The 13772-nt window shown below is 35.1% G+C and overlaps 1 protein-coding gene across 17 annotated transcripts in view; it reads left to right on the top strand.

Moving 5' to 3' along the window:
• The window catches only part of SEMA5A (semaphorin 5A), a 412186-nt gene that overhangs the window by 250050 nt on the left and 148364 nt on the right, over window positions 1–13772 (top strand). For all 17 annotated transcript variants that reach the window (XM_083823075.1, XM_083823077.1, XM_083823078.1 and 14 more), the window contains one exon: window positions 12182–12244. In XM_083823075.1, the coding sequence (XP_083679201.1) occupies window positions 12182–12244 (63 nt within the window). The remainder of the gene's footprint in view (window positions 1–12181; window positions 12245–13772) is intronic.

Genomic DNA, 13772 nt, shown 5'->3' with positions numbered 1-13772 from the left:
AAGATCCCAGACAGTAGAAGTCTGTATGCTGGGTAGCAGTAACAAGCTCAGGGATGAAGTGTACTTCAAGAAAATTTATTACTGGAAAGTTTTCTTTTGTTCTGTCTGAATTTAGGCCTCAAATAATGTACCCCAAGGAAGCGGTACCTTTGCTTATATTGCAGAGTCAGATTAAATATACAGTTTCCCTCTTCTTCTTTAAATCTTTACATTCTTTGTCTATTTTTTCCCCAACTTCTGGATTCATAACTATTCTGTTTTCAGAGTGCAAGAAACATGCTTATAGATGGAAGCTTTTTTTTTTTTTTTTGTGTGTGTGTGTGTGTGCACGTGCCTTGGGCTCTGTGTGACTTTTTGTTTTCCTTGAATTTTGGTAAAAGAACTGAGTAAATTTCAATAGGCTTCACTGAAAGAAAAACAAAACAAAACAAAAAAAAACAACTCCTCTGCCAGGAGACAAGCAGACTATTCAGAATATTATGGTTAAAATTTCACAATATCTTTCAGAAGTATAAGTCTTATTTCTTAAATAACTAAGTTTCAAGTTGGCTTCTGTTAAAAAATAGAGCTCCTTAGGTGTCCATCAGAGTGAATATAGCAGAGAAATGCTAAGTAAATGTATGTACCTTTAAATTGTTTTAAAATAATGTGTTTTCCTCCCTGCACTTCAAGGTAGATACAAATCCAGTGTTTTTGTTTTTGTTTTTTTTTTTTCTGGAAAGTCTTTTTTTTTTTTTATAACAGAGATAAATATTATCCTTTTATTTTTTTCCCCTCAAAAATACTGACATTTTATTTTGATATACACCTGAATTGAAATAGCAAATTTATTTTGAGTTGTTGGAGCTTTTTCTCTCTGCAGCTTTGTAGAGGTGCACACAGTGTAGGCTGATTTGTGTTTCAAATCCATTTTGCTGTTCACAGGATATTAGGTTCTATGAATGAGTGGATTCTGATCTAAATTTAAAGTTCTTCAGTACTCCAGGCATATACTAAAGGGGGTTGCTATTATAAGCCACTGTACAGAAGCTGTGTCTTTTCTTTAGCGAATTTAGGGAATGTTTACAATTTCTAGCCTCTCTTCTGTTCTTAGACAAAACTCCCTTTGATTTCAGAGTGTTTAGCTTGCTATAGTAAAAGCTCTGGGATTTGGAACACTGACTTCAAAGGACTCACTTCAGCAGGATAAGCAAGGGAGAATTTTTAAGAAATAATTCATAGTAATAAGAATGAGTTTTCGTTACTTTCTTTTTATCATGTTAAACTGCTATCCAATATACACAAGTGTTAGAAAGCTAAGAGTTATAACGTACCCATCAGGCGACAAATTGCTAATAAGGTATAATTTGATGGGGAAAGGCTAATGGCATCTGTAAAAAGAAATGAGAACCCTGTAGCTGCATAGAAGTGCCTTATTAACAACTGCAGTGGGTATCCTATTGAATGAGCTTTATTTATCATGCTTTTATAGTTATCTCCACTGAGCTTTCAGCTTCTTGGTGAAAAATACAAAAGTACAATGTTGTTCTGCCACTGTAGCAATCAGGGGTTTCTAAACCAATAAAAGTGGAAAAGAGGCTACAGGAGGAGGAGGAAGGAGACATCACACAGCTAGTTCTGAAATAAATTTCTTCAATTAGGCTCCCTGTATGAGATTGTTACTAAAATTTGTGTGTGTCACTGAAACAGGAGATATTTTTCTTGACAGTTAAGGACTCCTTCACTGACTTTCCTGATGTATACTGAGACTTGAGCTTCCTGTCACTAGTTTTAAGGATCTGACACCCTTCCACTTTATTTCATAGATGTGGGGGTTGCTCTTCGAGGTTCTGTGCTGTCTGTGGTACCAGTGTTTTTGGCTTGCACAATGAGTTCTCCAGTGGCAACTTTCTCCTATATAGCTTATAGAAAAGCACCAGCAAAGGCAACTGTGTTATTCAGAAGTGCAGTCATGGATCTCTGGGGATGTGTGATGGCTTTGCTTTACAAATATTTGTTTGTTTTCCACTTGAAAAAAATGCAAAGAAAGAATGGAGTTAGAAACTCTTGCCAGATTGCTTTCACCATAGAATAATGAGCCCTTCAATAAAACTTTTCCTGGAGAATCTGATACCTTTAGCTAGGCATTCATTTTTAATGAACTATTTTGTCGTGCTTTGTTCAAGATCCTGTAATGCTAATAGATCATGCAGTAATAACAAATATGAATTTGCCTGTGCACCAGACAATGCATCACACAGATTTTGATTATTTTTCTCCTCCTCCAATTTGATTTAAGAATGAAAGCTCTTGGAGAAATCTTCAGATGTTCACCTGTTGTAAAGTGGGTTTGGGTGCACGGCAAATAATAATTGAACAACAAGGGCATTCACTGAATAGCTATGGTTTATTTCCGAAGTTTCAATGCATAAATATTTTAGAGCAGTCTACTTAATGATTAATTGACTACTTAATACACAATCAATCTATTGTTATAGATAATTACTCAGTCTGTCATATAATAGGTTATGTATAAGTCTGTCTGTAGTGTTTTCTACAGATGAGCTCATGACCATTGGTAACAAATTTCTCAGGTTTTAAAACAACTGTTAATCATTTATTAAATCTATGAAAATTTAATTTCAGTATGAAATATGAATTACCCATTTTTTTAAACACTACTAGAAGGTAATTATTATTATTATTTTTTACTCTTGGCGTTTAAGATATCAGTTATGGAAATCATCCACTGAGGAAACTGAAAGCATACTAAATGACTTATCTTCCTCACCAGAGGAATTTTGATGGACTGAGTTTTGTGATGGTTGGCACTATAATAAGTCAAATAAAATTCCCCAACTCGACATCATTTTGCCTGTGACATACACTCTAGATGCAAGTGCACAAGCGATTCATCCCTTTCATCTTTGCAGCCTGTTGGTTGGGATCCTTAGGCTGAGTCTAAGGGTAGAGCACAGCTTCTTCACAGATTGTTTCAATGAGTACCTTCTTTTCTGAGGTTTCTTGTGCATGTGGAATGAGGTAAACACCTTTATCTTTGACAGCTATATCTTTTTCTCTAAACAGCTGTTCTGTTGCCTCTGCAAAAATGGTCATTTGTTGTTTTGATCTTGAGGCTTGTCTTTTAGAAATTTGGATAAAAATAACCTACTCATTTCCCATTGCTGATACCAGGTTACCAGATGTCACTGAGCTTCACTAATAGTTTGAATGACGTTTAACACAAAACCTGGAGGTGAAAAGCCCTGTGCCCTGTGCAGTGGTATGTTATTCTGTACCATTCCCTTACGTCAAAAAAAGGAGAAAAATGAACTTTATTCAGCCTTTTTCATAGCTTCACCGTTATTCCAAATCTTCTTGATGAAATTGTGGTTTAAAGTTGTATTGTTGTCCTCCTTGTTCCCTCTGCTCTTTCTACTGCGATTGGAGTACATGAAGTTCTCTTGAAGACCTTTCATATTCTGAGTAGAAACTTGTCTTAGTCCTGGTGCTCCTTAATTTTTTCTTCTTCAGACTTGCTTTCTGTATAATTCAATAATACAACTACATTCCAGTGAGTTTCCAAGTAGCTGTAGGTTCAATCTTTCCTGATGTTATTACATCCTGGTGTTATTACAATGTTTATTAGCATCTTCTGTTCTTTGTTATTAATGAGAATTTTCCTCGTTCTGATCTTCTTTGTGTGTGTGTGTGTGTGTGTCTTTCTTCACAGCTCACATTTTCTATTGTAACTCTCAATTATGTTCCTATTCTTCTTATTCTTCCCCATATTCTTGTGATTCAGTCTGTCTCAGATATTTCTAGTGTTTGTCAAATTAATTCCAATTACTTTAAAAATAATAAAAAAAGAAAAATGTTTCTTCTTTTCTGACTGAACTGTCGGTTGTGTTGTCATCAACACTGTTGCCAACTCTGGAAATTTGGTGGTGTTTTTCTTGTTGTGTTCCATTTTGCCCCATCCATTTTCTAAGTGTCTTATATGTCTATGTATTGTTCTTAAAGGGAAAGAAGAAAAAGCAATCTTGATATTCAAAATCACCTTTCTGGTCTATTGATTTAACCAGAAGGATGTAGAAAATTTCATGTTTGTGTCTCTTTGCTATTGAACCTCATATTTCTTTCCTGACTTTTCACTGCGCAAGCTGTGCAAACTGGGGGTTCTAACATTTCTTTTACTGTTTCTCAGCATTCAGCTTTCTCTGTGTTTTTATCTGCCTAAAATCTTTTTACCCCTATTTGGTTGCATATTGAATGGACATATATTCATTTTTAAGTTTACTTCAGCAATGTTTGTCTCTTCACTATTTTGTAAGATGACACTTTTAGGCTAACTTTTCAAAGAATTATTATTATTGTAAATAAGCTATTGCAAGTTCTGTGTAATGGAACTATAGATGGGTATTAACATATTAAAGCCCGACATCAATAAAGCCTAATGGCAAAACTATCTGAATAAATAAATGAGACAAAAAATGTAATAGAATTTTTATTCTCTTTGTAATAAAACATGGTGAACAAAATTACCTACATATAAAAATACAATTTTTTTTTGTAGTCTCAATTATGCAGTATGATGTTCTGCTAATTCAACAAATATCACTTAGAAGGTGTTATAAATTTAATCCTCCACCATATATCTCATGTTCATCTGTTTGCTTTTGTAAAACTCATATCTGGAAGCTATAATCCAGCTGTCTGACATCTCAGGGACCAGATATAGGATGTTGTCTGCCTTTCTGAGAAATTATTTCAGCAGTTTTCAGTTTGCACAGAGCCTTCTGAAGCATCATAAGTTCCTTGACAGTCTGAGGTTCAAAGGTGAGGGGGGCTGACTGCTGGCCTAGGTCCTTAATCCCACACTAGTGTGGCTGTCTTGAACAGCACATTAATATGGGGCAAGATGGCACACCTTCCAGTGCCGCTGACTCCTTTCCCGTTTCTGATGCACCTGCTCATTTGCAATGATGAGCAGGTGCACAGGAAAATAAACTGTTTTCCTATATTCAAGGTCAGAAGTGTAGTCTTAATTTTCTGAAATTCCTGTGTCAGGGGACTCTTTTTTCCACTTATTTCACCTAGGGGATTGGGGGGGGGGGGGGGGGGGGGGGGGCGGGGGTGGCAAATTGCATTACAATATCTTTCTTTTTAATGAAATACAGAGAATCCTGACATTTCTGATCAGCACCTAAAAGTTTACAACACTACTTGTAAAATAATAAAAATAGCTTTCAAAAGGTCTTGGAGCCTACTAAAATCAATCTTATTTGCCAAAAAGTAGGGAACGCTTTAAAAGTCAATGTGCTAACACAGATGTTAATCTTAAAGGATTCACATATAATTTACTCAATACATTAAATTTACTATATCTAGTATAATTTCAAATTGTGCATTAAAAATACGTTATGAAATCTCATTCCTACCTGCTGAATGGCTGCCAAGTTTGGGAATGCAAGAACATTTGGTTGTTTTACCCCTTCAGCACAGTCCCACATTGAATTTTTAAATGTCCATAAAATTCTAAAAGCCTCAAAATGCCAGATTGGAACATTTAAAACTTTGAAAGTCATAGTGCAACACTTTTTTGAATAACTCTGGTAGCAGGACTAAGACCCCAGCTTCTCAATATGATTAAGTTCTGAGTTGCTGACTTCAGGTTTAGAACTGTATTTTCCTCCATAAACCCATCTCTGTTAAGTGTAAAACAAATTAATGTTTTGTGACATTTAGAAATCTTTGCAGAACACAAAGGGGGAATGCACAGGTGGATGGTTGGGTGACATTTTGTAAAAGTTCAATCTTGGGCAGAGTTTAGTGTCATTAAAGTTAACAGTGTAGATAACCACTGAGAGTCTCTGAAAGTCTGAAAATAACAATTATTTTTCAATATGCTTATTTTTTTTCTCTTCTAATATCAGTTCTGACAAAATTTTCAACAACTATTTTTTTTTTTTCATAGTCAACAAAATAAGCTAAATAAAACTTTGGCTGGGATATATACTTTTCATCTCACTTTTTTATATACTTCAGACCAGTATATTTGAAAGAAAATTCAGTTGGCATCAGCGTTGTCCTGGAAGCCAAATAAAGCTTCATGTATTATGTGATTTAAGTATGAAATTATGTATCTATAATGGGATCTCAGTTTTTATTAAATATCAAACCCTGGAAAATTCAAGTATAATTTGGTGTTTATTTCCACATATTTCATACTGCTCACCTTTTAAGAAACTGAGGATATAATTTTCTAACTGTGGATGAACAGTAAAAGCTGGTTCTGAACAAATCAAAACACATAATGTTATTTCCAGGAGAACTGACTGTAGCATGTGGTAGTTGGTGGCAAGTTACCACAATGAATGTAGTCAATTATTAAAGTTGTCCATACAGTGTTGAACTTCTTGAATGAGCTGCTGGCCTGTCATTTCATAATGAGAGCCTAACCAGGATGCCTTTAGACCCCAGAAACCAGTTTTTCTTTTTTTGATGAGCCAAAAGAGAAAGCTTTGTTAAAGGGAAGTCCCTTTTTAATATTTTTGTCTAGCATTTCCACAGAGGACTGTCACTTTCTGAGGTTGACTGTTTATCTTGCCTGTTGGCAAGATAGACAGCTTCAGCATTAATGGGTGCAAGGACAAGAAGTCATGGCTCTGTGGAAAACAAGGAAAATGGTTCCTCAGAAGTGTGGAGAGGTATAAATTTTTCTTAAGTGGCTCCACATATTTGCTGGAAGCAGGGATATCATTATACCAAAGGATGCCCTAAAATTTCTGGTAACCATCAAAACTACTGCTAACTCTGGCTGCTAATTTGCTGCTAATGTCTTGCTGGTATACATCTCTGTGGTTACATTCTCTCTCTACATTTACTATTCTGACACTTCCTTTATGGCCTCTTTAAACTCAGCTTTTGGACTTGAGTATACATGTTTGTTGAGACATGGCTTTGCAGGCTGTGAGACACCCTCGCCAAACAAGTAACAACTTCTTGAAGCCATTCCATTGCTGGACTGATGCAAACAATAAGGCAATATTACTCACGTTTGTTGACATCTATTGTTATGATTATTGCCATTATACCCCAACTCCCCGAAGTATTGTTTAAATACATGATATAAGAGATGAAAGCAAACAGTGAAAAAGCAAAAAGGAAATCTCATGTAGTTCTTAATTTTTGGCATCGCATAATTAAACCATCTTCTTTAATGTTATTTTTGCCAGTATCTAATTAGCAGAGCCATCTGCCTAAGAAGTGTTGGACCATCTGTCTGGAATACTGTTCTGTTCCTTTTTTTTTTTTGGTTCTTGACTAATTAACTTCTTTCACTATGAAATATTGTACATTCTGTTTCTACACTGCAAAGAAGTTCATTTATATATATATGTATGTATACCTGCCTACATGTATGTATTGTATCTATGAAGCTATAGGAATATAGTTATTCCAGGAGATCTGATTGTATACTGTTAAGTGTGCATCTTCTACTAATATAGGTGAAAGCCATGTGGGTTTTGTTGACCTGTAAATGGAACTAATGCATATCTCACCTAATATACACTAATTGACCAGTCCTTGCTGTGATTGTGTTCATACTTGGCAAAATTTCCTGTCTGTGTTTACTAGTTAAAATTAGAGTTGTGGAAAATAGCTATAATAGAGTTATTTACTTATGGTTTTGATTTTTTTTTCTTTCATTTTGTATTTTTATTTTCTGGAAAATTATGGAATAGTTTAGGTTGGAAGAGATATCTTAATGTCTTGCCAGAGGACTTACTATGTTGCTGCATGTTGGAAATGAAGAAAAGCCCTTGAGAGTTAGTTCTTAACTGGGAGGGACACTTATTATTCACTGTTTTCTTATTTTCCTTCTATTTTAGTGTTCTTCTAAGGCATTTAAATAAATCAGTTTATATTGGGGATTTTTATTTGATTTCCCTTGGAGCTAACCTATTTGCATTTATTGAGTTTGCTCATTGAAGATACAATTGTTTGACTTTTAAGTAAAACTCTATCATGCACCCAAACAGAGAAGTTTTGGAAATACATTTGTTGTTCCAAAGACTACGGTTATTTTTGATTTTGTAACTTTTAACTTAACATTGGTAGGTGTTAGATATATATCTTTCTTTATTTTTGAAGATAATTGTTTCATTATATAGCTTGAATTGGAATTTGTTTTCTGGCTGGAATTTCTCCCTTCTCATTGCCCTTTGAAATGCCAGGAACAAATTCACCTAAAGTTTTCAAAGTGCTTTCTGAACATCGATGATAGAATGTCTGAAAACACTGATACAGTTATTTACAGTAGAGCTTGTACAGGAAGATGTCTGCCATCAGCTTGACACTTGTGTTCAAACTGAGAGTTTAAGTGTGCACCAAAGCCATGTTTCTATTCAGTCTGATCTTATGTCAGGTCTATACAGAGCTTTTTTTTTTTTTTTTTTTTTTAAATGAAGAAAACAATCTGTTCAAAATTGAACTGTGACTTTCTTATCTGACTACACTGTGCCAAGTTCAGTCCTCAGGCTTGGTCACACAATTTGAGTTTTGCAGGGGTAAAAATCTCACTGCAAATTTTTTCTACAGTTCTACCGGTGAGTGTCAAATAATTAAGGTTTATTTATATCTACTAGATTGTAGCTATGTAGATTAGGAAATTAGAAACAAACTAAACCAAGACATTACATTTACAGAGGTGCTTGAAAGAGTCTATTTATAGCAGTATTTATGAGGCATGCAGCTGTACTAGAATCAGGTTGCTATCAAAGACAGAATGATGTGCTACCTTATATGCGACTCCTTACCCTATACAGGTATGCTCTTTGTGAAGACAGTACCTGTAGCTGATGTACTACCATACTTATTTTCTCCACCAATAACACTCAAATTCTTGTTCCTTCCTTCCCCAGAGCAAAGAAAAACACAAGTCTCTATAATTCGGTTCAGTGCATTTTGTTGCCAGCTTAAGTAGAATTACAATATTAATTAAAAGCAGTATGTGGAGCACTGGAGGTTGTTTCGTCATATGAAAATTGGAGCTGCTTTTTTAAGACATGTAGGAAAGAACAGATCCTAACAGGATAAACTTTAGGTGTGCTGGCCTTGAAAGGGATAAAATATCCAACGTGGTATTCATATTTTATTCTCTACACTGCTTAGCTAAACTTTGCCGGGTATATTGGTAAATGGTGCAAAGCAGGAGAATATGTCAGTTTAAGGCAAGCAACGAATAATACTAACTTTTCTAAGTTAACCTGTTTTTGCTCTTGTTCTCTAAAATAAAATAATCTGTATGTGTCAGACTACTCTTTCAGAATTTAAACTTTAAACTCTTCATCTGCTAGTAACAAAAATCACATTGTTATTATTCTGTTGGGACATTTTGTTTTGTCTGTATGTATTAAAGATTCAGGACAAATTTTTCTCCTGTTGCTTTTTTCCACATTGAAATGACATTTAACTTGATGAGTTTCCACCTGTCTTCCTCCTGTGTATTACTAGTAGGCTTTGATGAATAACTGAATTTCCATTTTGTGAGAAAGGCCCTCAAATTTCCTGGAGATTAAAAGGAAAAAAAATCTCTGTATATATAAATGTTAGTTTATATCTGGTCTTTTCATTTAATCAGTAACAGGGCATATGCATTTATTACTGAAATATGTATGACCCTTGGGGACCAACATATAAGAGTCTGATCTACCCAGCTCTCTTCAGATGCTTTTGTAATAAACTTCATTTGCAGCCTGCTCTATTATTGTCTCCTCCAGCAGTGGAATCCAGTGCTATAGGGCTATAAAGTATATCTGATTTCAGAGATGACACTTAACTTTGTCACTAGTTTGTCTGTATGTACTTATTATCCAGACAGTATTATTCTTTTGGCATATGTTGTCCTGAAGAGGGTTTTCCCAGAAAGTTAGAAAGTGTATGTATTTCTGCATAGTTACAATAGTTTACAATAGAATACAATGGTTCTATTTGGGTTCTTGTATTTGCTCTCAACTATTGTACTCAAATATATAGCACAGTGTTTTAATGTTTAGTATCCTTATTTGAGTCTATGCATTTCATGGATGCAGAAGAAAGAGATTAAAATTTTCTTTCAGTTATGCTAATAATTGCATTAGTGGTTTTGTGACCTGCTCGTGGAAGTGCACTGTATACTTTTCTGAGATTTCATGGAAAACCTGAAGAACTGTCACTTCTGGCTTCTGAATTTCTTGTCCCCAAAGCCTGTTGTTTGTCTTTTCTGAAACATTTCAGTGCCTGAGAAATGTACTTAACTTGTTTGATTTATGACATTGCATGATTTTTGCATTTTACATCTTTCTCTTTCAAATGACTCTTTTACCATGGACTTAGAGCCAATTGAAAGCTGGATATTTTGTCACTGAAAATTGATTTATTGATAAACATTTTATCTTGATTCCAATCTTTCTGTCTTCTTTCTTCCTGCTGTTCATGCTCAGCATATTCTTCTCAGTTCAGTTTTGGCAAGAACTTTCCTTCTAACCATACTTTTCAGTACCCATATTCCAAGAAGTCTTTGTATCCTGACCTCCTACTAGTAACTTTGGCATTTCTTCAGGCATTTCAACTTTGTGTTGTTTAAAGATAATATATTCAATATAAGGTACTTGTATCTATAGCTATGTAAGATAAAGGTTCAGTGTGTCCTAATGAATTGATAAGGAACCTACACTGCTTATCCAAGAGCAGTCATTTGCAGTGTTGTCACCATTATAGAGGTGAATTTTGCATTACAGAATCAAAAATGTAGAGTCATTGCTGCTTTTTTTTATCTAATATAGGGTAAGATACATTTTGTTATAGATGCTATGGTCATTTGCAAGTTGACTTTTCCAGAAATTTTCAATATAATCCCCAACATGCTGTGGTCATTTATCTGCAAAAGAAAATGTTTTAAATGGAAAGGCTTGGGCTGGAGTAAGAGAAGCAATGATGTTTGTTTTATATGTCTTTATTTCCTGAAATGAAAAGCTCATTCTTGGGCTAGTTGAAAAGCAAATCAGAGTAGTACATAGTATACTCTGCAGGCATTCTTCCCCTTTGTTTAAACAGGCTTTCACCCTGTTATTTTTATTAATTATAGATTCTGCTATTAATATAGTCTCCATTGAAAGACAGGTACAAAAGATTGCATATATTAAATCTGAATGAATTCTCTCATTATTTCCTGGTAAACAAAACTTAAAAAGCTGTGATTTCAATAATTAAGCAGCAGTGGTTAGTTTAGTAATCTTAGTTCTTCTTGGTAAAATTTAAAATGCTTTGTGACATTTCTATAAAGAACAAGTGGATGGGCACTGTTGATGTGAAAGCAAGCAGGGTGATTTAAAATGCACTCAAACTACACAGCACACACAGGCATTCAAATATGTGCACGTATTGGCACATAAACACCAAGCAGAGGACCTGCTCCACTGAACAATACAGTTTGTAAGTCATAGCTGTTGAATGGTAAATATGGAAATAATTGGAATTAACTCAGGCAGTGAAACTGTAGTGATGCAGACTAGACTTCCAGTCCTGGCATAAATCTGTTGAAGCAGAGAGACAGTTCAAAAATGAGGATAAATTGCTTCTGCTTTGCAGTGCTCCATTTCACTCTTGTCTTGCATGTGTCTGCTTGTTGCTCCTTTCCTTCAATCGATGTTTTAGCTCTTCTGATTACTGCTGCAGTCACACCTTGAGCAACTAAAATCTCCATTTCACACTTGAGAGAAATTCTGCAAAAGCAGCAGGAGTGCAGCCTTTCCCAACACACAAGGTCTCTCAGCAGAGCTGACCCCAGGTGTAATGTGGCCCGGCTCTGCTGGGGAGAAAAGGTTGTCCTTTCCCCATGTTCTTAGCTGCTTAGCTTAGTGAGGCTGAGACAAAAGCAGCTAGTTAGCGTCAAATGCGATTGGGGTTCGTTCTGCTGAAGCTGTAGGTACAGTGATTCATGGGGATGGCCAGTTTCACTTTGGATTAAGACACTGAAAGCCCGTGAACAGCAAAACTACATTTCTAAGGAGAAAAAGCTTGTAAGGTGATTATGGATAGAACCATCCCCAGTTAATCATCAGTATGCCTGAAGCACGTGTCTCAAGCATGGGCTTACATGGCTGAGTTTTACATCTCTGTGTTCCCTGCATTTCTAATTAATTTCTGTTGGTTACAGGCAGTGGAATGGCAATGTGATGAAGCTACTAAAAGAGCCTGTTACAGTAAAGGCAAATCAAAGGTAAGCATGAGACAGTTATGCTTTTACAAAATTTTTAATAGCAGCTATAATTCAGTGTATAAATCTCTACCTTATGTAGTTGTGCTATCTCCCATTCTTTTCTGAATAAAGTTGTAGTAAAACAGTATGACACTGATGTATGTGCAAAGGAATAAAAAAACAATATAGGGAGGTGTGGGGTGGGAGGAACAGTCACATGATGATGTTGTGAAGAGATCAAGGAATTGAGTTTCTAATAATTTACTGTTTGGACTCTACAACATGTCATGTGTAATGGGCTGTATTCTCATTTCATTTTCAAAGCTGTAAATCCCATATAACTGTGTAATTTCTTTGTAAAATTGTCAATTTGTTTTCCTGTGTATTAGATGCAGTTTTTGGAACATTTATATTTCATACGTAATGATGCTATGAAGAAAATAGTATGTCATTCACTAAACTTATGGACATGGGCCTTGATATTATTTTTAGTATTCAGAACCAGTTTCTTATCTGGCCAACTACCATTTCTTTTATTCAGAACAGTTAAATGCAGTCCTAAGATGGAACCTGTGCTAAAGCCATGTTCTTTAGTGGCTGTCCTGAGTTGAAAGTAGTTATGAAATTAAGTATAAAATCAACTAGAAATGCATGCAATATATGTCTATAATTATTATGCTGTTTAATGGTTAAAGTTAATTGAGTTAAAATGTAAAGGAGAAACACAGAAGTACATTGCACAATAACTACAAGTGAACACACTTGATTTCAGGACTCACATTCAGTAAAATATGTTGGCATACCTTGCTGATGAGCAAAACTCAAAAGACAAAACAAAGAAGGAAACAGTAGAACATAAAACCTTACCAAGCTTGAAAAATGTATTACAAATGTTCATGCCTTCTAGTAAAGGACAGGTCTCTTCTGCATTGTCTACACAGTTATATACATATAATCACTGACCTTTAACATCTCCCATCAAGCAAAGCAGTTCATTTTCAGCTTTTCTTACTAAGTGCTGGAAAATAATGTTGCAGTGTGGCCATGGCCTATCTGTTCCCATCTGAGGTTGAAGAAGAAGAATGATCTCATTACAGAATCATGTCCATGTTATACTGTGAGGAGAGAAAAAGACTGAATTAGCTGGGGAAAATAAATAAATAAATAAATAAATAAAAAGAAGGGGGGAAAAAAGAAAAATATGCACTGTAAAGTACGGAAGATTATTGTCTTTATGGAGGAACATCTTTCACTGTAGATTGATTTTACAGCACTGAGAAAAGGAATTACGGATGGCATTGCCTTTTTTATTCTTCTCCTTTCCCTTTCTTCCCATCCCAGTGTGAGAAACATATATTTAAGAATTACTGATAACTAGACATTAACATGCAGAATTTACTAGCTGTGTATAGAAGGTATTAATAGCTAGAGAAAAGGAATGGGCAATATTTTACTTTAAAATTACTGACTTGTGTGAAGGCTTTAATGGCAGAAATAGATTATAGATCAGAATGCTTACTAGATGCTTACTTGTTGACCTGCAGAGAGA

The sequence above is a fragment of the Anser anser genome (assembly GCF_964211835.1).
Source record: "Anser anser genome assembly, chromosome: 2".
NCBI lineage: Eukaryota > Metazoa > Chordata > Aves > Anseriformes > Anatidae > Anser > Anser anser.
This window is presented reverse-complemented; position numbering and strand designations above follow the sequence as displayed.